Source organism: Styela clava, chromosome 8 (assembly GCF_964204865.1).
Source record: "Styela clava chromosome 8, kaStyClav1.hap1.2, whole genome shotgun sequence".
Classification (NCBI taxonomy): domain Eukaryota; kingdom Metazoa; phylum Chordata; class Ascidiacea; order Stolidobranchia; family Styelidae; genus Styela; species Styela clava.
In genome coordinates, this window is record NC_135257.1 from 14,774,000 (window position 1) to 14,801,618 (window position 27,619).

Here is a 27,619-nt window from a genome sequence, read left to right on the forward strand (position 1 = left end):
TTGCATTCAATACCTTCGGCAGATTGTGTTTATTTCGAAATAAAAATGAACTCAGATAAAAGAAATTGAAAAAGGTGCAACAGAGGCTTGCGTTCACATGCAATCATAGTCACACACTCACAATATCAAAAATATTTAGTGCTGGCGAAGCTGATTTCGCCACGAAGAGGAAAAGAAACTAATTCAATTAACGATCTTCAAGACAGGCAAATCATAGCACAGACGAAAATATTGACTCTCCTGTAATTGTTGTGCAAGAGCCGAAGATGTAACACAGCTTATTAGTAGTAGACTATAATATCCCATGTCGATGTTACCAATAAAGTTTTGTTAAAGCTAACATTTCCCCACAAGATCGAAAAGTTTTTTCCTTGTCAAAAAGCAACGCATATAAGACAATATAACAACATTGCATGTATTTTTCAACTGGCAAACGAAATTAAAAAAAAAAATTGGAGAAGTGAATAGTACAGGCAAAAGTTTACCCATGAGAGCAAAACAAAACAGTGGGAAATGCTTAATGAATTGAAATAGTTAAATTTACACCATGTTATAAGTACTACATACATAACTGAGCAGGTGCCAGAATATATATATATTCTATGGATGTTGAGTGAATACGCGAGAAGTGGAATTTTGGCTTTCGTCAAACCAACACTGTCAAACACAATCTTTTCATGTTATATATAAAACCCATATTTGACGAAGTTTCACAGATATTTGAAGGAAATACAAATGTGAAATACTGAAATCAGCATATATTATGATCACTGCTAAGGCAGCTAAGGTTAAAGCCCAATACCCAAAGTGCAACAAAATCGGTAGAATTTTTGAAAACCATGAATATTACAGCCCTTTCAAAAACATAATAGCTTGTAAATTAGTTGTAAAGGCCTGGCTGATAGCGAAGATGTGGGGCATGTCATAAAAATATCCATGATATAGCAGTCACTGCGACCATTTTGAAAAACCAATTTTTAAAAGAATTGTTTCCAAGTATGCATTGAAACTCAGGAATGTAATATTAGAAATGTTCAAAAGGAGCAGCAACAGTAAAAAAGTTAAGGAATGTGACAATGTTAAGCCTAAACAAAGGACATTAGGCACTTATCAATTTTCTATAGCACACGGTCTGATTTTGCAGTAGCTAGGTTCAATAGTACACAGCAGCGTTACAAAGTATTTCAGGTTGCTTCTACCGGCTGAGCTTCTGGCATGAGTCATTCGTCTTTGCTATTTTGTGATCAAGTTCAAAACCTGTTCGAACACGTTTAAACCTGTTTTTCACAATTTACCTATCAATCTCCACAATCAGAGGTATCTGATCACATAAACCACCTATCAATCTCCACAATCAGAGGTATCTGATCACATAAACCACCATCTGGGAGCATGATTTTCACATTCTACAGCTTTACAATTGGTATTGCAGTATATTTGTAGCAGTTACCGATACCAAGTATTGCCTGGAGCTAAAACAGATGAAACCATATCATCTGGTGAAAAATCGTCGTCATCTTCTATATCACTGTTGTCATCTTCAATGAATTCATCTTCCTGCATATCAAAAATAAGAATTTCAAAAATAGTTGAGGTATAATACATTGACATTTTTCTTTAGGTTGATATGTTTATTCAAACTGAGTTGGTCTGCATTTTAAAGATCTCAGTTTCAAATCCCATACCAATGCCCTTATGTGCAGAGAGTGAATAAATTGGATGCCCAAACAGAAAGATCACAGTTCTCCTATAAACATATCAGTCATTACATGTAAGGGTGTACTTGTCCATACCCCCTCATAAAAAAGGATGAAATTGTCCAACACTATTAGAACCTTGGGTTTGCTGCTCAATAAGGTACTTTGATTGTCCACAGATTCCATTTCCCAGTAAAACTGTGATTATATACTTATTTTGAAATTTGTTTATAATTGATTTTTACTGGTTAGAAACTTTAAATTTGAACAAACTATTACATGAAAGACTATATCTGAAAATGCTATGCGCAAACATCTTACATCATCAAAATTATTTGCAGAAAACACTGGTGTGGATGCAGTTCGTATTAGTGCATGATTTCCTAGTTGTTGAACAGGATTTAAAAGATGATCAGGATTCTGAAGATGTTTGGTTAATTGTTCAACACAGCTCGATGGAATCAACAAACCTGCGAAATAGAATGGAAAATAGCAGTAATCCAAATCACTTTTTAATATTATTGGTGTTTGAAGATAATAAGCAAGGCGGCAGGCAACTTAGCTGTAGGGTCAATTCTTTGAATTTGTTGTATGTGAAAGTATTGGAGTCGAGTGAAACTTTAGTCTTTTTAAATTTTTTTATCTCGTGCGTCAGGGGTAGGAATTCTATTTTAAGTTGAGATTCCAAATCAATTTAACAATGCAATTTAATGTCTTGTTAGACTCTGACAGAGTTGAAGTTAAAATTTCAGACCCGGATCCAAACTTTTCAAATTCAATGGCATTATTGGTAATTTCGGTGCTCCCGAAGTATGCGAACCAAGATGCCGGACATCGGAACGTAACATGGGTAACAGGTTAGGGTTAGGCGATAATTTTTTTCCCATTCTCCTTATTTTAGTCCTATTATCAGTTTGAAGACTAGCCAAGAGCCTCCCGTAGTATTTATACCTAAAATTATGGCCTAACCCTAACCTAGTACACATATAACATTCCGATGTCCGCCATCTTGGTTAGCATACTTCGGGAGCCCCGAAATTTCTAACGGAGGCCATTTTCACATTTGACATGATATAGAATTCCACTGAAGCCTATGATACCTATCAAACTTTAGTATCAAGTTGATTTCAGCCCTACTACTTATTCACAATTTATATTGAAATATTTTTGAATTGATATGCTAACAGTAATGGGATTCCAGGGTTCCCATTCTTGAAATATGAAATCAAGGGAATGCATCCTTGTTTTTTAGGGTCGTTAGACAACCGCAGCTTATGACTAGTGCTATACATTTGTAAAGTTTTGTATCAGATTTATGCAAAGCGTGTCATGTAAATTTACATACATTTACAGTTTACATACATTTTTTTATCATGCAATTTTATGTTATGCTCTTGTATTGTTATATATTTATAATTTTTTTCTTAAAAGAGGGAACCTGTTGTTGGTAGTTCGATACAAAATAGAACCTGTTCTTAAAATTTCAAATCTCATCACTGTATTACTTTGAATGAAGTTGATTACAGATAAATTTCAAAAAATAAAAATAAATTATGACAGATAAACGTAGTTTACTATCTGTATTTAAAATGATATATTGAAATTCTCCAGACTTACCAACTAACTTTCCATCTTCTGTTTTTAATCTGACAATTTGCATTTTATATAGTGTCGTCATCCCAGACGATAAAACTTTTTCTATCAATCTCCATATAGCAAGTACAGAACCAGACAAAACATGATAAGTACGTCGCCGCTTCCCAATACCACACGGAACTCTTTGAACTTGACGATGACAAACCCCTTGCCTGCGTACAGAGAAATATGTAATTGACACTTCAAATTGAACCAAATGATGGTAAATGGTATATCCATATTATTATCAGTGGTTGGATCCTAGACGGTGGGGGTCAAGTGCATGGGGAACAGTATTTGTGGCCACTAGAATACTTCAATCTTATGCCACAAATGCAATGTATTTGTTTCTATCATTAGTGCTTTGAATTAAAAAGGGGCATCAAAGGTTACACATCTCAGGTTAAAATCCCATGACCACCACCTCACCCGATTGTAATAAATCGGCCAAGCAATGTCAAACTATAAAGATTCTGGCCCTGGAAAAATAGTAGATCCCTATATCAGTGGTTGCTTATACTAGGCCATGTTTGGAGTGAAAGACGTGAATAAACTTTTATGTATAAGCTGGTCTGTGACAGAATTTTTTGTTTTACCTTACAATTCTCATAGGAAAATACATACCAGTACGCATGGGAACAAATATCTAACGATGCCTTGTATTGTTTTTCCCACCAAATCTTCGCTTCACCAGGTTCCACTTTTCTGTATCGTGATCGAATTGTGGCAAGTGTTTCTCTTTTGACTTGTTTTCCCATATTAGGTCGATGTAGCGTAAACAGGCGGAATTCATCAGATAATTTTTCTGAATCTTCATCATTATATGATTGTTGTTTGCGGGTTTTAAGTTGATTTTCAAAACACAAGACAGCCATACATCGGCCATTCCTTTTCTGAAATGAAAAAAAAGGTTATGATTTGTGAATGCTATTGCTACTAGCATCAATGTGGGTATGATGACTTAATACATGGTTTTTCAAGACAATGGTGGCTATGTAGGTGAAGCGTTAGGCTAATTATGATGGCATCACAGGTTGAAATCTTGGGTTCGAATCCCAGGCCCATCACCTCACCCAAGGTATAATAAACCGCCAAAAACTACAAGTTCATTACCAAGCAATGGCTGCTTATGTGGGGCCTTGTTCTGAGCAAACAGCATATAAAAAAAAAAACTACTCAAATATACATACATCCATATACATACCAAATGTGTGACATAAAATCCATCTTCGTTTTCACTTGAAAGCTGAGACCACGCATTCTCAGCATCATCCCATGACATCCCACGTTCAATTTTCACAGTGTGTAATTCAACATAACCGCTGCCAGCTTTCTGTGCAGCTGTTGGTTTGTCGCCGGTACCAGAATAGGCGTTTAATTGAAATCGTTTGCAATCGACTCGTTCGACACAATCATCTCGAGATCCAACATCTGTCAAGAACATATAGACAGTACAGTCTTGGTTCAACTACAAATACTCCCTTACATTTTATTGGCTGTTTGAATCCTTGGTCAGAGGAAAAAGCGGGAAAACAATTCAAGACGAACTCTACATATGAAACTACATTACCATAACGAATAGATAGGAGAGAGATGATCAAATATATGGACACAAAGACCAAAATGAAGTGGGTTTGCAATTTCTAACATTAGACTACCGGTACTGCAGCCTTCAAGAATAACATAAACGCAGAACCAATACAAGGTGCACAATTTTTGACGATGTCATCGGACACAAAAAACGAATCCCATGAAGCCCACAGAAATTTTCGTAAGAAAACAATACAACAAATATGTGATAACTACAAAATCTCAATAAATAGACGGTAAAACCTATCCATCATCCGTGTTTTAAAAATCATCCCAAATACTCGACCATAACTTCATATATATTGGTTATATCATAATTATTTCTTCAAATGAGTTCCAATTGCTAAAAATGCTCTTTCATTCCATTACAATGGATTATAGAGCAGTGCCTAAATGCCAAATATGGCAATCATTTACCTAAGAAAATAAAAACAATATGTCATAATCTTACCCATAATTCCTTGATCAAATTGTCCGTGAGTTTTTGCTTTTTGAACAATATTAGATAATGTATCGGAAAAAAATTGAAAAACAGCATTTTGTTGTAAAACTTCCATTCCAAGTATACGGTTCATGAACTTAACAATGTTATTATATTCTGAAATAGAGAAGAAACATATTTCCCATTCTAGTCCCACAAAAAAGACAAAATAATTATAAAAAATTAGGACCAAGTTGAATACAAAGTTACACTTTCTTTATCTTCATTTATATAATAGTAACTATCATAATATCGATGCCACAAAGAACCTAGCAATTAGGATAGAAAAGGAGTGTAGATATTTATCCCGGGAGAGAGAAAAGCTGATAAAGCATCCTAATCGTATGGTGTAAAAGGGACTCGCATCCAGTTACTAGTCAATTTCGGGTTTGGGATTAGTTAGACAGTTTCTTGTTTCAGATGCATGGACATGATGGTGGAGGAACACGTAATTGACCAGCGATTATGTGAACAACCCTACCATAGTGAGCGCACCTCTCGCACATAATTATCCCCTACGGCAGGGATGGCGAACCTTTTTCAATGAGTGGGTCAAAAATTATATTTTTATTGCGGGACAGGATAAAATGGGTCACAGATATTCAATCAATGTTTTTATCCATAAGAAAATTCTGAAACAAATATCTGTTGGTGTAGTTTTGGAACAAACAGAACAGATCAAATGCATTGTTACGGCATAAACAATGTCAAGCCAATAGCTGAATAACGGTACACAGCGGTGCAGACATGCGTCAAAGATTAGGGGCTTTGAAAATTACCTTACCGGCCCGAAAATGAACAATTCAAATATGGGCGACCGCAGTCTTGACTTCCCAACTGGCGGTACATTATAATAGTTTAGTCGATGTTAGATTAATTTAGGGCTGGTTTTATCAATTTTTATCAGTGATATGTTAGCATTTTTTTATTCTATTCGTGCCTTGGCGGGTCACTAATAAAACGCGGTGGGTCACTTTGTGACCCACGGGTCAGTGGTTCGCCATCCCTGCCCTACGGTATTAGGACCTGCAAACCTTCGAAGGGTAATCAGAGATGCGATGGTGTACACATTTCTAAAACTTAGCAGTAATGTGCAAAGTTATTTAATTTCATTATTATTTACTGTGTACTGTATTTATTATTTACCTTTTTCTAATTGAGGTGGCGCCCCTGATGATTCTACAGAGATGAGACCAACACCAACCATAGCTCTTCTGATATCTGAAATAAAAAGATAATAAACTATTGATTAGGTAAGCATAAAAAAGGAATAACATATTGTTACTGATCACAGGCTGAAAATATATTTCACGGTAAAAAGCGAAATTTCCAAAATGTGCAATCATAATTAATCAGGGTCAGCGAAATACAGTCCTGTGCATGTTTGATTACAGTGTCCCTAATAGGACGTTTGATTACAGTGTCCCTAATAGGACGTTTGATTACAGTGTCCCTAATAGGACATTTGATTACAGTGTCCCTAATAGGACGTTTGATTACAGTGTCCCTAATAGGACTCTCATAATGCCAGCGCTGTGGAAATTAAAAGCTACAAGAACAAAGAAAATCCATTACATTACTGTATTTCTAATACAACGGAGTACAATACAATGGACAAACGATCCCTGCAACCTAAACATGCATATTCCGAGTGTCTAATCTATACTGACCTCTGAAGAACAGTCCAGGATAAGTGGCAGGTGGATGTACAATAGGAACATCTAAACTTGCAACTGATTTCATTACAGAATCTAGTGCTAATCTTCCAAATTTATTATCAAAATTATATTGGGATAAATCTCTTGTTTCCGTGGCGCGACGATCACCATGAGTCAACGCTCCCTGAAATTAAAAAATAAAGTTAAAAAAGAATTGGGTAATATTAATGGATTAATATCTAGGATTCGGTAATTTTCATTGTAACATTTGAAAAAGATGTCCAATACCAACCTTTATATTTTTAGTTCTGGAGAAACAATTATATTATTTAACCCTTTTCTCCCCTAAAGGAGGAATATAGACGATCACCTTATCCCAGGTGATAATCCGGCTATAGGTTGCTAATTTACTGTTTTGGGGATGTCTAAACTATTTCAGAGTAGTTCGTTGTTACAACGGCGTCTAGTGTGTGTTTATCCTTGGTCCATGCTTGATCGGAGTATACTTGTAATCGCACCTGTGCAAATTACAGTCGACGACACATTTGTCATTAATTTTTTTTTGTTGTTTTTTCTACTTGGTGTATCGACATATTATACGCTTATTTGCGCCCATTAGTCTGGCTGCGTATAATAAGGCCTTCTTTGCCAATAATTTCGCGAATGTATAAAACAAAGTCAACAAATTCTTGCGCCAAGCGTGGGGTCACGATAGTATCTATTTATTTTTGTTATGCATAACGAGGTCATCTCTGCGTCACGTGCAGAGTTATGATCGTAAACAAGTTTGTTATTGTGATCGTAAACAAGTTTGTTATGGCGGCTGTTACATTCCCTCGACGAAAAAAGGACTCTAGATGGAAAAAGCAAGACCAAAGAATCTAAGGCCTTCTTTACGCCAATAATTACGTGAATATATAAAACAAAGTCAACAAATTCTTGCACCAAGCGTTTATCTATTATTTTTGTTATTCATAGCAAGTGCGATCAGTTTCGAGAAGCACTACTGTTTGCATAGAATGTGACGTGCATCTCTGCGTAGCAACCGGCAAAAGTTGCTTCGTAGATTATCATAAAAAAGTGGAATATTGGCGATAGATACTTTGTGTTACCTTTGTATATTCATCCATTTTATGTATATATCATTTATTATGATTTTTATGTATATAAATGTAATGTATGTTTGTGTATATATTTTTCATTTTAATTATAGTGTGATTTTCTTTATTAGTGCAAGTGTGTCTAAGTTTATAAATACAAAACTACTTTGCAAACGATCAATCCTTGGCCCGCGAGACGCAACTGAAGAATTCCAGACTAGTTAGTTTGTCGACAACGCGCAAAAGTGAGACAGCTCGTTATTGACACGCGAAGATTATCAATTGAATATCTATCGTCTGGTTCGCATTACAAGCTTCACTGAGCACTCGTTTGAAAGACGACGTAACGCGCTTTACAGCAGACATAATACATTCGAGTCTCTCGCGCCTGTATACTACAAGGCTCAAATTGAAAACAAAAAAATTGAAAAATTTTTGAAATATTTATCTTTTCCCGGCCATACAAATTAGAGAGAACAGGCTGCGTATTTTGAGCGCCGCATGTCAGCGGGCGTTCAAGAACGGCTTTTCAGAAATACCAAAGTGGTGTTGCTATCATTTTTAAATGAATAGAAATGACAATTTTTAATTAGGGGTGTCAAGAAGGCCGTAGATTGTCGGGGAATATAGGGTTAAAAAGGGAATTTAAGGAGCTCCCCATGGTCCGTAAAATACGATAATAATTTTAATAATTTATCATAAAACTTTTTTCAACTTAATTGTATTTTTGAACATGTCTGTCAAATTTTGTCATTTTGTGAACAAACAAATTATTAAGAGTTCAATTCAAATCCACTCACCAAACTTTCCAAACGTTTTGCAACAACTGAAGCAAATCTCTGTTCACCGGCGAGTTCAGAAATTAAGAAAACATATTCAGGAGCATTCACTTGATTTGAACGATGTGTTCGACCTGAAGAGAAGCATAACATAAACATAAGCAACAAAAAAAAAAACCAATTAAATCAAGTATGCTTGGGAAAAATCAACTTTTCATAAACAAAGACAACATACAAGCAGTGTATTCCAACCTTTTCTGGCTTGAGACCACCTTCTGGATGCTTTTAGCACTCATGGACCCCTTATTTATCATTCTCATGGTATTTATAGTGGTATTTTGATTGGCAGATTCCAAATTATATTATGTTAAAACAATTCATGCTCAACAAAGTGAAAACACCCTGTGAAATAACCTCAACAAGTAATAAAACTTGGAAGAATGGATTTTCTTGTCGTGGTAAGTGAAATCACTTTTGCGTCTAGCATTGGGGCCCAAACCAGCTACGCTATGGCCCCAGGCCCCAGGTTGGGAACCGCTGACATACAGCATTACATTTGTGTTAGTGTGCAGTAAGTCTATTGAATCACTTAGAATAGTCATCTTTACTATTTACTTTAAACAACGATATTTCACGCCTTTGGATCTGCACCCTATATACAAGTAGAGCTACTATTATCTGGAAGGATAGAGTCTTTCTGGTTCACTATTGCCTACCCAATTTAATATGTCATGAATGACGCATCGGGCGTGAGATTTGAATCAGAGATGTGTAATCTGCGATGCCAACACAGTTAAAGTCAAATGATTTAACCGCCAGAACATTGCATCACCCTGCCTCTAAATGATTCATGCATTATCATTGTAAAATAAGCATAAAGTCCCACAAAAGGCCAATTTGTAGACATAGAACATGTGATTTTTGTGCCTGAATTTTACATAATACTTGCCGAATTGTTGAATAGCTCGATCAGCACTCCATGGAAGCTCCAGAGTTAAATGAAGTCTTCGACGTTGATTTCGAGCTCTGCGATCTGATTGTAATGAAATTCCAGAACTTGCAGCTTCACTAATAATTGCAATATTTTTCTCCCCATCCATGAACCTCTGAAATGCAGTTTACGAAATAAAAATAATGAATTAGTGGGTCAATACATATATAATTACATAGAGAGAATGCAGAACTCCACAAACATGCTCCGGTCAGCAAAACATGGCCAGTAAATGTCCAAACAGGTCAGTGAAATAGGGTCAGTGCGTGTTCAATTAGGGTCAGCACAAAACACTCAGTATGTGTCCAAACCGAGTCAGTGGAATAGTCTGTGCATGTCCAATTAGGGTCAGCGAAATATGGCCAGTGTGTGCCCAATTAGGGTCACCTGCACCTCTGAAACCCAACAATTCATTGCAGGAGACGCATCTTGAATTTAAATCTCATTCCTCACTTGGGGTGTAGTAAATTTAGTAGGTAATTCCAAACAAGAAAGATTCCGGTCTACCCAAAAACAGTATCACTGAATGCTTGCAAAAAACTTGAAGATATATTCCTCAGATAGGGATGTTACTCATGTGAAGTTCACATTGTATATTATTAAACAACATACCTGTTTTTCTGCCAAATTAAGCATATTACATCGCACATCGTTCTCAGTTCTAGATTCATATTGAATGTTTCCTTCTTCAGTTGCCACCACTCTACCTTTTCTTCCAGTCATCTAGGTATTTAAGAAAATAGAAATGATTAAAAAACGAATTTTTCATCATGTTTACGAATACCCAGTATAATCCTATCAGTCATATTATAAAACAACGCGAAAAAAATTGCCATTTCATAATAATTTGAATTTATCAATAAACCCAATTACCAAATTAAGGAGGGAAGTCAGGAGAGGCAATGTCAAAAATAGGATTTTCATATTTATCCTGATGGAGAGGAAAGCCATATAACAGCTTAATCATATGGCAGTCACTCGCCCTATTAACAATCCATGTTGAGGACAGTTATAGTTTACCAGTTATTTGTTTCAGATGCGATGACTTGATAGTGGGGGAAATCGTAACGGACTAGCGTTATATAAACTACCGTACCCTACGACAGCGAGAGGTTGTGTAAACCTTCCTACGATAACAAGAAGTCCAGCAATCCTCTAGCACTCAATTATCTCCAACAGGATAATAAACCTGCACACTGTAATCAGAGATGTGATGGCAGGATGTTCCTATCAGGCATGACGCACCAACCGCCAAGCTTCAGTATTGACAATCAAAGTGAAAATGACAGTGTGGGAGTAAAATCAATTTCATTTCGAAATAAAACTTTACAATTCTGAAGATATTTATTTCTTCTATTAATGAGAAAATTGAAAATGGAAAATTGGTATTTGCACCATGAAAGTTTTCTACAACATACCTCGGCAACATTTTCTGGTCCTCCAAGAGCATCAATCAATTCATCTAGTGTATTATTTGGTAATTCAACAGAATCGAGTTTTCTTAACAATTCTTTTTTAAGTGCTTGTGCTTTTGCAACTGGATTTTGCCCAGACAATTTAAGACTTTCAAGTCCTGCAACAACATATTTATTTTCAACAAATAAAGAATGAATAATGTATATAGGTTAATCAATATGTTATTCAAAAATAGTGTGAAATATACTTTAAATCAAAACTAAAATGCTTTCATTTAGGAACTTGAGTTAATTGAACTTGAAAAGGCTGTTATTGTGATATATTATTTTGCCTAATATGTTTTAGTGGTGGTGCACATTGTCTGCTACAAATAGTCTTCGACGTGTATAATGTTATCTTGCTATTTAACTTGGTTTGGAGTATTTGGTTGTATTAAGAATCTTACTAACAGTTACACCAGAGTTTCTCAAACTGGGCGGCCCTTAAACAAATGCCTTTACTATATACCATTCGCCACGGTTACATCAATTTAAAGAAAATTAACTGTGATGATTTGACTGTAATGCACTTATTTATTAATTTCATTTTGTCATCATTGAACTTGTTCAATAAAATAATTAATGAAAACCCAGTAAAAACAAGACTAATTTTTTATATTGACGAGCAGGAGCATGGAGTCTTTGGAAGGGGGCCACAGACTGTTTGGAGTATTTGAAAGGTGGCCAACAGATCATGAAAGTTTGAGAAAGTCTGAATAAATTCTTCCTTATTCTATATTTTGGAAAAGAACACAAATAGATAATATGATCCTCATATTTACTAACAATATACAAACTACAATGAAAATTGAGCCTTTACATGAGTGAAAAATTAACTAGACCTCATTCTATAACATAAGTGTTATCGTAAAATTTTGGTAAACTCACCCAAATCTTCCGTATTCTCTGAATTAACATAGGCAGTGAGATTAGTTTGTTCAGATTCATTTGTTTTAGTTTTTATTTCGTTAGAATGGTTTGAAGGTCCATTTTTTAATCCTGCTTCTTCCAGTAGTCGATCTGCTTCTTCATCCATATCCGATCCTTTCTTTTTGTTTTTCTTCTTCATCTTTTTCTTTCGAGATTCTTCTGCATCTCCTCCCCATTCTATTTTTCAAAAAATTTTAAAATAAAATTGGTAAAGATTGAAAAAATATGGAAATTTTACATGCGATTATTATTTCCCCCCCTTTGCTCCGAACAAGGCCATGTACAAACATCCACTAACTACCACTTTTGGAATACGCCATTGCCTATTCAATTTATTACACCCTGAATGAGGTGAAGGGTAAGGAAATTCAAGTTTATATTGAATTAGTCCTGAAGTATGCGCACCAAGATGGCGCACAACCTGAACTCAAGTTGTGTACCAAGTTAGGGTACTTCAGGAGTACCAATTAGTCAAAAAAGTCAAGTTATTTTGGTACTCCCGTAGTAGGCCTATGTGTACCAGGTTAGGGTTGGGCCATAATTTTATTCAGATTTTCCTTATTTTATTTTTATTACGAGTTTCTACGGACTGGGTATGTTAGCCAAGTGAATACCCCCTGTCCATAGGTTTTAGTCTTTTTACACAACTTGACGTAAAATAGGGGAACAAGATTAGTTACCTCCATATTGGTACACATACTTCTGGAGCACCATTTTAAGGAATACCCATGAAATAAAACATGACATGTTAAAGTCCACTTATTAAATAAATGAAAAAATAAAGAAAAACATATTTTATACCATCACTATCCGAGCCTCCTCCAAATATTTTTCCGATATCTTCATCACTATAATCAATAGATGCATCTGAATCAACACCCGAAAATTTTGCGGAGTCATAATTTTCTTCATCAGAAGATGCTGAGTCATCATTGTCATTGGTTACCGATGAACGAGTTTTCTTGGACACAGGTTCGTTGGACTACAAATTGATGAAATTCAAATAAATATTATAGTAAAATATCCACAAGATAATAATTTTATCTAATTTTTGGTTAAATTTTATTATTCTCAAACCAAGAAAAATTTACCGTTTTTAATGCTCTCGCATTATCATTCAACAATGTCTAACTGCCGTAACTGGTATTTCGTATGACTATGCCCACCTTATTATTAATTGCATTTTTTCTTTTTGCATTATTTTGTTTTTGTGAATTTCCATCTTCCGATGCGTTATCATCCTTTTTATAAAAATCTTTACCGAACAAGTCAGTCACTCTTTTTCGATCTGGCGCAGGAAAATGGTTTTCAATCAAATTTTCAAAAACACCTCTGAATGGAAAAAATATATGAATGAAAATTTAAACTGGAACCGGAATATTGATTACGATATTCTATTGAGAAAAAATTAAAACCAGAATAAAACTAGAATTATTGAATAAACTAATGCATATGGAGATTAGCAATAAAACCTGCTTTTTACATAAAACTGAAAATTTTAATGAAACAGAATTTAGACGTTTGAGGGTTTTAAGACAAAAGGTGAGGTTCGATTTGAAAGTATTACAAGCAAGTACTTAATCATAGTTGTAATATTAATCAAGGTATTTAAATAATATGTTACATGAGTTTAAAAATCAAAAATATAAATTTTCACTCAATTTATCAAAACATATTTTTCAAGTTACGCCTTTTTGGTTATTGAAGCGCTTGAGTTGTAAGCTAAGATTTCAGCTACGTTAATTATCACTAGTCTATGTAACTTTCACCATTGCAACATGAATGTGTTATGTAATATTTTTCATATTTTGCTGCATAAACACTTCTAATCAAATTAATCGCAACTGGAAGATTCTAAAACAACAAACTATTCAAATATGAAATCATATTTAAAAATTGTCAATTTCTCACTTGGCAGTAGAAACAAAGTCTTCTAATTCTCCTCCACATTTTTCCAGCATGTCCAATGTTCTTGCTTCCCCAGTAGATTGTAATCCAATGACAACACATTTTCCATGTTTAACAGCTTCCCTAGCAAGTTGTGAGGCATGATCAACCTAAAACAAGGAAGGCCCGCTCAATTAATGACCAATATCCCAGGCTAAAGGTGAGAGTGGGTTCAAACCCCATAAAGAGCATGCTATAATGAATTATATCGAAATAGTCAATACCTTGGCAGCGATGCATAGATATTTAAAAAATCGTTGATGTGCTGCCCAAAATTGACCCCACATTGTTTTTTTCATGTGATGTTCCGCATCAATGAGTCCAGCAGCGACTTGAAATGCTTCTCTCGCAGCAACCCACTGAAAAAAATAATTTATTGACTTTCAAAAATAGCATTTACATTGTATGTTATACAAACAACAAAAGATATTTGATAAACAAAAAAATTCCGGAGTATTTCAACCCCGAAGCACCCCATGAAGATGGTGCATTGCGCTTAGCATTAGGAATACGCTTGTCTGATTACTCTGTACGGATGTAGTAGGATCAAATTCTGCCTCCCTATAAACCGGCAAGAGGTCGTGGTTCGTCATATGATTAAGCTGATTTATCATCTTTCCAGGGACAAATATGAAAATTCTATCATATCCAGAAATCATTAATCTTCAGACCATAAATTTACAGAATTATTCAATTTATCAAAAATTCAAAAAGGAGACCATATATTCCTGAACAAGGAGATAAGGCAACAAGAGAGCAATATTGGAACACGAATTAATGACAATTTTGGCCAACGCAATGTCAGAGCAAAGTTTCAACCAAACATTAAAATGGGGAGAATTGTACCAGAAGTCATACACAAGTGTACTGAATGTCTTACGAAGGCGTGTTCATAAACTATAAAAACCAGCAAAATTTTGACAGAGATCACACTAAAACTAAAGAGTAAATTTTCCACAGATTCACTTTCTATACAAAAACCTACCAATCGAACAGCATCATTGTACATTTTTATAAACTTTCTTGGTAATTGCACTTCCTTAATACGAAATGATACTCCATGGAAACTGAGCTGCCTAGCAATGTACGCTCCTCTGGATTTTAAATCCATGGCAACCAATTCCATTGCCCCAACACCTCGCCTTTCAACAGCCTTTAAAATAAATATTATTGGACAATTAGTGGACAAGAGGTTGAATTGTTAAGACCTAATTAATCGGGTTGGCATCGCAGATTACACAGCTCAGATTCAAATTCAATGCTTTATTATTTGGTAAAACTCTCACATACATGATCACGAGCAATTAGAGATACAATTGAAATACATTTTTGCTGTCCATTTTGCCAACTCCTTGTAAATTCATTAGTGACAATGAACAATGACATTAAACCATTGGCTTGCTCTAAACAAGGCTTTGAGCAAGAAAACAAATTACAATGAAACCGAGCTCAAAACATACAAATTTTTCGAATTTCGGGATAAATAAATAAACGAATGAACTAACGATAGAATAAATTGTTGCGTTTACCTGAATGAAATTCATGAAATCAGTGAAAGGTGTACCATGTCCCCACAGGCCTATTCGCGACATATACGCCATATTGCGAGGTTCAGAAGCCCCTGTAGCGCTTGCATAGATAACACTAAATGAAATAAAGCGCAATCATTTTTAAGCAACGAACATACACAATATAGAAATTGTCACGAGAGCATGCCATATATGAGTCTATCTCAAATACTCTACAACAGGGCACAGATTTCTTACTATATTTTTCGAGACAATAAATAGTTTTATCTATTTATCTCAGGTTAAAAATCTTGATTGAAAACCTTGATCTTCAAGAGACCTTGGGGGGATTTCTTATTGCCAAGTTAGACCGTAATAGTTAATGGGTGTGGAAAACGTGGGGTTTCAAGAGGGTATAAAAAAGCATCCGAAACTGATAAAAAAAAAATTTACATTTCGGAAGAGGGGGGGGGGGGTGTTCTGACGTTTAGAGTAGAGACATGAAATCATTGTATTGGAAATATAAAATATCCCAAAAGTATCCAGAGTGAAACAAAAATCTTACCGTGCATTTGGCAGTCGTTTCTGTAGTTCAAGAACAGTATATCCAGTTTTAGTAGGTTTAGCTGAACCAGATGGAATTAAATTTTTGGCTTTGTGACATTCATCAAATATAATCTGATTACTCGAAGTCAAGGATATAATTGTTTACACCAAATTTACTTTATATAAATGCTGATTCATTATACGTTGCAACTAAAAATTTGCTTTGTCATTCTTATAGCGCAAAAAGTAGTTGAAAATAGAATTCTCAATTAAGACTGCATTTGTTTACAAATGTATATGGAATTAGGTTTTAAATACAATTTTTTTTTAACATATTTGATGATCACAAACGCAATTATGATTTTTCCATAAATATGACATTTTTTAATCGATTATGGAAAAAACTGAAAAATTTTTAATCAATAAAAACAGAAGTTTCTTGTAGAACCAAGATTTAAAATGAAACAAACTGTATTTCATTATCAAGCACTGTCATCTATATTTTACTATACAACAAACTACATGTCACACATTATTATATGCAGTCAAATGAGAAACCTGGGTGGTTATCGAGAATCATCAAGTTGTGAGTGATGATGCTGAGCCCACAGTAATCCTGGGTATATAGTGATATAAGTTCATGACCAATAGTTCATACGTTGGGTTACAAGTCCAATGTCGTTAATACAACGTGGAAAAAATTTCGAAGAAGAAAGTGTTCTAATGGTGAAAACAATACCAAAATTTTTCCATAAAAATGATATTTTTTTAACAAAGGATACGACTCCATCAAAATCTTTTCCACACCAATGCAATATTTGTTTTAATCTCGTTCCATATTTAGTGTTAAAATGACTTTCTCCAATTAATGATGAATACGTAGCAAAAATAACTCCCTTCTTTACAGAACTGTTTTCTCTCGATGAAATTTTCCCATATTTGAACTAAAAATAGAGGAATATGCATTTCTATTCACATACAACAACAACTACCGGTGTTTAGTATAGTATTCCAGAAATCATGTCTAAAATGTTTTCAACCGTGAATGTTGTAAACTTTCGAAAAATAGATAAAACTGAGACCAAATTTTGATTTATAAATTGATAATAATTAGCATAATGTTATGGTATTCAAGACTCTTGCTGCACACACATATGAATTTATTTCTGTAATATTTCGTCTGTTCGAGGTCTGTGTTATAGAAATATTTAGTGTTAGTGTACAATACGACTTTTGAATTAAACAGAATAGTCATCATTGGTCTTGCTACAGCATCCTTGCATTATACATCAGGAAAAGGATCGCCATATTGGGCCAGTGGAAATAAAAATACACAAAATTGACAATTGATCTATTAAACTTACCTTATTTAACATATGAACATGGATATTTTTGGCACCAATATCTCTGAGATCTCGTTCCGAATCAAATTTAAGATCATTCGATACACTAAACCTATATAATATAATGAAATAACCATCATGATAGAAAGGCAAGATGTCATAAAGTACATATAATAGAATGGAAAAGCAGGTAACAATTAAAATAGACGTGACGAGCAATATAATGTGATGAAATATAATGTCTGAGTAATCAAAGTGTAACTGCCGATTGTTACAATTATGCAAATAACAAAACAGCTGAAAATTAAAAACAGAATATGAAAACTCAAAATTTAGCTTGAAATTTTTTACTGAGGTATGTAAGTTTAAATTTGAATTAATTGATAAACTTTTAGGGAAAAAAGTATGCCTCACCATGAAAAAATTAAAAAAGCAAATTCTTACCAAAGTGCTCTTTTCCTTCCCAATATATAATTTTCAAAAATGATTCCAGCAACTGTTCTTCCTTTTCCCACACCTGCACCATCACCTTGAATGAGAAATATTGAAATTGTGAATACGGCTATTATAATTTATCAGGCGCAGTGATGGACCTGTGAATCGTTTTGTGGATCGACCTGTGGATCATGGTTGCTAGTACAAATAGTCACTTTCACTTCACAGAAATTCCCCATTAGTTGAAGGAATTCAAGAAATTTTTTTTTTTTTTATATTTCTTTCAGCTCCCTGTGACATGTATATTTATCAAAAATTTCAAAAGATGTATGCTGATTTTGCAGTGATCGAAATAGCGAGTTCGTTCTCAATTAACACGCTGTGTGTTTAAGAGTGAGTAGTCTACCTTATATTTGAGCACTCCTTTTTTGCATTCATCCAAATATCTTTCTCAATATTTGACGGTAATAATACAAAGCTAACAACTAGTATGTGCTCATTAACTTTGAGTGATTGGGTACAATGATGGAAAATCGTTCATCACAACATAAATATATTCCAGCCCAGTAACCTATGAATTGTTTTGCAAAATTGTTGTTATTGTTATTCTCACTAGGGTTGTTGTAGTTGTTTTAAAAAAATAATTTATTTTGAAAGTTACCCAGGGTCTGATATAATACAGGGGGTACTAGGATATTGTGTACCGAACTGCAAGTCCTTTTTCCTTGTTTATTTCCTACTTTTCACCTACATCAATCTATTTTGACAGCAAGGTAGAACCAGACCATCCCTAGCATTTTTCGAAATTTATTATATTAACTTACATTGACCATTATTATGATCTTTCATATTCGCATTTATATCTTGTTTTGTCTAAAGAAGTTAGACTATGATCTGACGAAAACTCACAAATTTACTTTCTATTTCGTGGAAAGAGATTATGCTATTCTAAATTATCCGATATAATATTCAGTAAAATTCTCCCAACAATGGATCATTTGAGCTTTGTTGCATATAATATATTCTTGATATTTCTATTACCAACCTACTAAGAATCCTGCTCTTTCTCCATTCGGTAGAAAAGTTGTATGTTTTTGACAAGCATATGTTATTGTTTCAAGTTGTAATGCAGACAATAGTCCTTGATCAATCACTTCTTCAGGAATGGAAAGTTTATAATGAATATCTGGAGGTGGAACACTGGACAAAGAACTTGTCTCGACGACTCTGTCAGGATGAGGAAGTCCAATATTCACTGTGAAAAAAGTTGCAATGTTTAGAACCCTCGAATAACTATCTGTGTTTTTTCATTGCTTTGAATAGATGACATCCTACAACTTCAGTGATGTGTAGATTTTGATTTCAATATACCGGTAAGTAGCGTATCTAAAATATTGATCATTCCAGTCTCTTCAAAGAACATTATACAAATTTCAGAAAATTGAAATTATTGTATTTTTCTATTCAAATTCACAGGTTTCTTACTTACGTTTCAATTTATCTAGAAGATTCAAAATGTAATGGTAAGATTAAATGCCAGAATAAATATTAAACAATTTAACTAAACCTATCTCATTGACTGTATATCATATCACATAGATTATTACTTTTACTAATATCATTGACTAGCTGTGAAGACCCTCGTTTGGCGAATTTTTATACATTTATGCTTACTGCTGCTGGCAAACATTTCAAAGTATATAAAAATATGCAAAACCTGTAAACTTTTTTCCAACACTAGATATTAATGAGAGTAGTATTGCCTAAAGCAAGGTTAAATAAAAAAACGTACATTTGCTTGGTTTATATTCAGCATAAATATTGGCATGTTGACCTTCTTCTTCCCTTTCCTCATCTTGAACTAATTCATCTGTTGACTTACGGGAATCCACAACATCCTGGAATAGCAACAAATAATGAGTATATTGTTTTATGTACTCTGAACAAAGCTCTGAAGCCGAGTTTTCCAACCGGGCAGGAAGTTTTACTCGGAGAAAGGAAATTTTATTTTGTATTTGCATGTAGTGTTACTAATATATTTTGCTTATATATGGTAATACTTATTTTTGTACAGATTATAAACTATTTAATGAACTTTAGAAAAGTTAAAGTCAAGTAACAAATTTCACCTACTAGCTTAGAATCAATTCATGATTGAACAATAAACATATGCATTGTGACCAGGGTTGTCCAAAACGAATCGAATATTCGAATGTATTCGAATATCAAAGTATTCGAATACCTTTTGGGCTTATTTTCGAATAATTCCGAATAGTAGCCACTTTTCACCGTAAACGTGGTGTTTCGTTTTACGGGAATCTTCAAACGACTTGTTACGCTGTCTCACGTATTGTAATGACGATGAAATAGAATCGGCACTTTGATTGTTTAAATTATGTGCGACCGTACGCCGCATAGTGTTGCGACACATTTGCACGTTTGCGTGGGTGGACATTGCCGACATTCGTCTACGAGGCTTCCAATTTACAAATTCATTTCCATTACGTCGAAAAATTGACAAATACCGTATTTCATGATATTTATTCGCAGGCCGGTTATCGTTACTTTAAAGAGAAACACGGCCACCGAGATAAAGTGATTGGTGACCCTTTCGTTTTTGCCGATTCAGCAGAACACGACAGGGACAGGAAAACACAGCTGTGAAATAACCTGTGGACATGTGGACGTACAGTGTAGTACTTATCACATCCCAAAATTATTTCAACATTCGGGTTAATAGGTTGTCCAAAATGATTGCCGCTTTACAACTTAAATTTACCGCTAGGGCTGTCCAAGCGAACCAAATATTCGAAATCGAATCGAATCGCAAATTATTCGAATCGTTTTTCGGCTAATTTTCGAATCGCTAAAATTGGGTACCGGTACATAAAGCGGAAACCACCTTTACGGGATGTTTTTCATCGGGCAAGCGGCGGCGCTCCGAGCTCAGACCACTCTCGCTCCCGCTTGCTTAATTGGTTTCCCGATATTTCTCTCGCCTTCATTTTGTGATAAACATGTCATTACTAATGCCCGCCCGGTGGCATGTGATTAGCCATTTCATGCGTGGTCATCATAACAAGGTATAGTCGATCGTGACGTTTTTGAGAAAGAACAAGGAGAAAAAGGAGACAATTTAGAAAACGATAGTTCTATAAATAGAATCGATTTGAAGCTGTTGAGTTAGTTATCATAGGAACATGGTACAGGCAACTCAAAGCTGAAACAGATGTTTTGGGATCCTTATGATGACAATACCTTCTTTAAATGGAATTTGTAATTTCTCATGATGGCATTACTGTATTATCCATCTATATACCAAGACAAATAATTGCACTCTTGCATTTTGATGGCTGTTGTACACTAACAATATTATAGTCCTCAAATAATATTGTCATCAAACTAGCTTGGAATTTTTAAATGCAATTTTGAACTTGAGCAACAGTTTTATCTATATTGATGGTTGTTATTATTTTGCTGAAATTTACACAAAAAAACATAAAGACTAGTGAATAGGATTAAAATAGCATCTACAAGCTTTATATGTCCTACTAAAACTGAATCCATCAAAATTGAGATTGCAATTTTTGAATAGTGCAATTTTTACTCTTAACACTCAACAGTTTTCGAGACCCAAATTTTGGAGTTCTCCAATTTTTTTGACCAGTTCATACAAGCGTGTGATCTCCTTTGATGTAACTGCACATACGTTACCACAACATCGAAGGGCAGGCGTTTATTGTATAATAGAGACAGATTTACTATTGGGCAATAATATTCGATTACTCGGTTCGATTCGGCGAAAATATTCGATTCGATTCGAATCAAAAAATTATTCGATTTTGGACAGCCCTATTTACCGCTCAATTGTTAAAAATAGATTATTCTGTGAGTATGATTCTACCAAACTAACATGATCTTGTTCTAAACATATAAAATAATTAGCGCATATCAGCATAACTGAACAACAGGGACACAATTTTTCTACCCGTCTTATTGGAGGCCTATATGAAAAAAAAACTTTTTTGAGTGCTAAAAATAGACATCGTCCTATTTGCCATGTGGACTTATTAGCCGGAAAATACGGTATTTATAGCCGTCATTGTTACGATATTCAATAAATTGTGGACTTAGAATGTGTGGTAAACTACCCGATTATAAATAGTTTTTGATTCATATTTTTATATTTATGAAATAATAAAAGTATTATTACTCAAACATACAACGGCGATCTGTGGACTTAAAATGTGTAGTAATGTTCCCGAATATAATTAATTTTTGATTCGCATTTTTGTACTCACGAAAAAATTGTCACAAGTCGGAAAAATAACTCATACTTTATCCCGCTTAATTTGGATAATGGTTGGTATTTAAAAGTATGGGCGTTTTACTAGGATGATTTTGTGTTGCGCAAATATAGTCAAATCCATCATCGATACCACTATTGCCGAATTAATTTAATTCTGTTAACATGACTCGTGGAGTCATGGTATATAAAATAAATACTGCAATAATCTGCAAATATGAAATGCCTGGTAGTATAGCTAGGTTGTAACTTGTAGATAGCAGTTATTCCATTGTTTATTGTATGGAAATTCCTACATACATTTAGATAAGCTTCAATTAGTGGATTTTATTTTCGAAGTATTCGAAATTTCATATTCGGAAAAAATAATTTCGAATGTATTCGAAATAGTGAACTATTCGGTATTGGCCATCCCTGATTGTGACATAAATACAGCTCTGAGCAAAAAATGCTAGTTCGAAAAGTTCTTAAGGAAAGAATGAAGAGTTTGAAAATGGGTAAAGGAGGGAATGTGTTAAAAAAGGCTGGGTGGGAATCGTTGCTCTGAACAAAAGTCGGATTCACCAATCACCACTACAATTAAATCAAAAGCATTTAATAGCACAACAAACCTTAGAAATAAAACATCAGAATATGCTATGAGAGTTTGAAGTATAATGACTAAAAAAAACCTTTTAATCATAAATCATTCATGAATTATAAGTTAAAGAAATTGGATGACAATAAAAAACCTGCTCAAACTTAATAGCCTATGAGATATTACAATGTCTCGATTCAGATTTATCGTGAATAAAAAAAAAACCAAGTCAACAAAAAATGCCCTAACTCACCCTTTTCAGGTCTAGTAAGTTCAAATCCTTAGCAGATTTTGATCCTGAATTTTTGTAGAAGTTTTGTACTGGAAATAAGAAAATAAGAAATCATAAATAAATTGGGTTGTAAGCAATATATTATTTAAACTTATCCTTAGGGCTGGGGAAAATATTCGAATAATGAATAGAGAATGGTATTTTACTATTCATGGCAATTTCTCATAGCTGCAGCCTAAATTACTACCATAATGGATGGAGCTGAAGATACCAGAAATTATAGCGACTTCTAAATAACCATCTAATATTTTTTTCACATTTCCAATACTCCATATATTATAAATCTATACTTTTCAGCAGAATATTTATTTTTTACGTTTTGAGTCTCTCTTCAGCGAAACTGCATTTGAGTTAGGTTTCATGGTAGATGTCACACCAAAATACCACCTCAATGTCTATGGAGTCGAAGATGGAGCTTTTGACGTGAAAAGTGAAGCTTCGCAGCTGGAGTCGTTATTTCAAACCAGCTTCCTGATTACCACCCAATGATAATTACCTGAATAACTTCTATTTATTCCTGGTTTTGTCTCCCTCACAGTGTTTGGCTTAGGAAGAATTTTTGAATCCTTTTGCCAAGAATTTTGATGTTTCTGAAAATAGAAAGTTGAGTGAAATTTATCAAAGTTAACAGAAAAAAAGATCTCACATAATGTCAAAAAGCTTCCTAATCAAAATAAGTTGGGTTCTAGACAGCCGCAAAGATCTTACCAGTTCTCTGTTTTTATTACTTGAATTATTTGTTGAATATGGGTTGTATTGATCATTGGTTGACATCTTCAATAATGGTGAATGTGGCCTGTTGAAAGTAAAGTATAAATATTTGATTATATTGGATGGGTGTTAAATTCAGTTGTTGTACAGATTGGAAATAAAATCATTAAGAACAGAAGGAAAGAACACCCAAATGAAATATTAAATTTTATTAGAGTGTGACAGTAGTTCACTATTGATAATCAGCAAGCACCCGTGGCATTCTTTCTACTGAACTTCATAGCTCTCTGGTGGCATGCTTCTATCTTCTGCAGACATAAGCAGCAATGTAATTATTGGGTATACATGGTGACTAAAAATTGATTGTCATACATATCCTTTTTGCTTAAGCTTAACTGAAGTTATTTATTGGATGCAAGTTTGTAATTAGAAGCACAGGCTTGACGAGAAATACTAGAGGAGAAGATTCCTCATGATATTTTATTCAAAAGATACTCATACCAAATACACTAATATTCTTTTTTTTTGTGATGACATGCAATATTTTTACAATCATTCTTGACTTTTGCATTTCACTAGAATAAACGACCTATTACGGAAAAAAGATTCATTAGGTATAAGTACAATATGCCTGCAGTAAAATTTTAAACAAGATAATATTCACCTGACAGTTGCCAATGATGAAAGTATATCTGTTACTGGAGAAAGTGGAGAAGCGCAATTCCTATGATAAATCTTCTGATGTTGCGGTAAAACCGTGATTGTCATTTTATCAGTATATCCTGAATTATTGTTCTTGTCACTGAAAATATTCTCAGAAACAGGCAGTATAGTGGCCGTAGGAATTATATCAGCCTCCTTTTCAGCAGACTCGATAAATAGACTCCCGAGATTGAGTCCTGATGAGGGTGGTGCTTGAAGCTTCTGTCTACTCTCGACTTTTGTAACGATACGAACCTGAGGACTGCCAGGATTTGAGTTTATAGTCCTAATTTCATTACCTGCAACCTTTCTGACAACAGTTATAGGTTGGGTTTTAACAACGTTTGCAACATTATTGAAAATTATCGGTGAGTTTCTTGTTGTTGCGAGTGTTGATACTCTCACACTACCAGCTGGAACTTCTATTTTATGGGGAACACTTGGCCCATTCTTTCTCATAATTGGAATAAGAATTTTTTTGCCACCAACAGTTACTTTAGCATAAGTATTTTTTGCTTCTGTGTTGGTTAGAGCCACTTTTGGAGTTTGTGAAAATGATGCTGTCGGTAATGTTATTGGTATTACGTTTGACAGAGGCTGTTGCACTGGTGACATTTGTTTCACACTAGTGGGAATTGTAGTAATATTTCCAGCAGGAGTTATAGATGTGGTTGAAACGATAGTCCTTTTGATAATGATAGGTTTTTTGATGCCAGTACTTGTTATATTGAGAGGTAGTCTGATGATATTTGGTTTCCCTTTGGCATCTAAAAAAATGAATAGTATCCAATATTAACAAATAAAAAATTCAAGCTAAGTTGCAACAATATGCAATCTATCTCATTTTCAAGAACAGTGGCTCCCAACCGACGGACTGTTAAAACTAATAAAATATGTTCGCTGGACAGCAACAAAATATTGAAGCAGAAAAAAAAACTGAATTAGCGTAATAAAAACAATGTTTTTGCACCCTTAGTGCGTCAATTGGGAACCACTTTTTTGGAATATCAATTATATCAAAGTTTAAACTTAGGTAGTAAAATAACAAAGTACCGATAATATATTTTCACTGGTTAATCCATGCTGGGATATAGGTGGCATGTCTGATTTTTGAATACATTCTAATGAAATTTAAAATCTAAAAAATACTGTAAATTAATTTATACATCGAGAAGTAGTTTGTTAAAACTAGTATTACTTTGTAAAATATGAGTGCAAAGGCCAAGTTATGACAAAAAAATACTTGATTTTTTTTCAAATTTTTTTTACTTTAAATGTTGTCAGTATCACATAAACAGAATCACAATCTGATAAAGATATTTAACCTATATTACAAACAAAAAAGCAACCTGCAGCTGTTTTTATAATTGGAACTTTTATAATTTTCTTTCCCTGTTGTGTAATTGTGATTATTTTTGGCGATGCTGGTTTTGAACCAAGATTTACTAGGGTGGGTTTCACAGTGGCTTGTGGAGTGCTGACCAGATGAGATGATGCCTGTAAAAAAAGGTAGCATGCAATTACGAATTATTTACAAGTAAAAAATAGAAACACAAAGATAGAAAGACAGTGTTATCACTCACTGACACCTGTTCATTTCCACTAATTGTTGACGATGATGCTTCAAACGACAGACCTAAATATATAAATTATTTAATTATTTATTTACAACATGGGAAAATGAATGAAATTTTCATAAAAAAATAAGTTGTTAAGTTAAAAAAGAGATTTAGAGTGTGTATTCATAAAATATAATTTATTGCGCATATATTTGATAAAAGTGACTTCCAGATGATAAATTATTCAAATGTTTATACAAAGTATGCTGTTACATTTTTTGGGTAGCCTGCAGAACAGTGGTTTTCAACCTTTTTGGCGAAATTATCTACAGACTTAAGAAACCTTTTTTGTCTTTTATTGTCTGATTTGACTGACTATAAATATATTGGCTATAAAAGCTAACCCAATAAGATTCAAACATTTTACATATAGTATTTTCGACTCTAGGATTCGAATGGAAACTTCGAACCCCTGAACTGTAATGGCGGAACCCCCGATTGAAAACCACTGCCATACTAGTTTAAAATACAAATCTGGACTAGACGACAAATAATAGAAAAGATTATAGTTGGTGACATTGGGTCAGTAGAAGAATTTTTTTTACAAATGATGAGGATATTCCAGAGAGAACAAAACTTTTGTGCAAAGCATCCTAGCTTGATGAAACCATTGGGTACAATCATACACAAACAGAAATTCAAGTGTATAAAAAAATATACTTTGTTTTTAGAATTAGGAAATTCGTGAATATGTTTTTTTTTTGAATCACCCTGTATATTATATATAAAGCAAAAAATATGTACCAGAGTTTTGTAAACTCTCAAGAAGATTGTCTGTTTGATTTCCAATAATTTCCTCATCTTGATTCGAGTCAAGAGTTGATAAACCACTTTGGTTCAAGGCGGCAAAAAGTAGATCCTGGGATGTTGCTGACGAAACTTCATCAAGTTCTTGGGACATTTGTTAACAAAACTTTCAAAGAATTTTATAATCCAAAGATTAGTTGATGTAACACTTGACCAAAAATATGGGGAATTAGAAATTACACCAGCACACAGAATTTTGCTTAATAAATTATCTACAGATATAAATCTTTGAGTACTAAAATATAAAAATCAAATGATGAAAAACATTAAATTAGGCCAGGGCTTCCCAAACTAGGGGCCGCAAAAAGGATTTTGAGGGCTGCAAAGAGAACACCAATTTTACACAAAGTACTAACTATATCTATGGTACTTATTTCAGACTCTTGATTCAAAATACAATTAATAAAAATAGTTTAAAACAAAATTTCACGATTCTGAGTGAAAACATCTTCATACCGTGTTTCTCAGAAAATAAGACAGCGTCTTTATATACAGAATATGAATACTGGTT

General features: G+C 34.0%; 2 protein-coding genes across 4 annotated transcripts in view; one reads left to right on the top strand and one right to left on the bottom strand.

Moving 5' to 3' along the window:
* Nucleotides 1-27,352, bottom strand: LOC120345379 (protein strawberry notch homolog 1-like). Its single transcript, XM_039414803.2, has 32 exons — nucleotides 27,046-27,352; nucleotides 26,266-26,318; nucleotides 26,032-26,179; nucleotides 24,645-25,449; nucleotides 23,978-24,065; nucleotides 23,766-23,859; nucleotides 23,231-23,298; nucleotides 19,887-19,992; nucleotides 19,140-19,349; nucleotides 18,104-18,188; nucleotides 17,681-17,771; nucleotides 17,099-17,260; nucleotides 16,336-16,448; nucleotides 15,792-15,906; nucleotides 15,248-15,415; nucleotides 14,487-14,621; nucleotides 14,227-14,372; nucleotides 13,482-13,647; nucleotides 13,117-13,297; nucleotides 12,274-12,492; nucleotides 11,350-11,504; nucleotides 10,544-10,654; nucleotides 9,890-10,046; nucleotides 8,962-9,074; nucleotides 7,074-7,245; nucleotides 6,550-6,624; nucleotides 5,374-5,520; nucleotides 4,537-4,763; nucleotides 3,957-4,225; nucleotides 3,315-3,505; nucleotides 2,019-2,167; nucleotides 1-1,557 (listed from the first exon to the last, which is right to left on the bottom strand). The coding sequence occupies exons 1-32, from the start codon at nucleotides 27,200-27,202 to the stop codon at nucleotides 1,447-1,449; spliced, it is 5,187 nt and encodes a 1,728-aa protein (XP_039270737.2). The 5' UTR covers nucleotides 27,203-27,352; the 3' UTR covers nucleotides 1-1,446.
* Nucleotides 11,762-27,619, top strand: part of LOC120345456 (inosine-5'-monophosphate dehydrogenase 1-like) — a 149,280-nt gene continuing 133,422 nt past the window's right edge. For all 3 annotated transcript variants that reach the window (XM_039414909.2, XM_039414912.2, XM_039414911.2), the window contains exon 1: nucleotides 11,762-11,782. The gene's annotated coding sequence lies outside the window, so the exon portion shown is untranslated. The remainder of the gene's footprint in view (nucleotides 11,783-27,619) is intronic.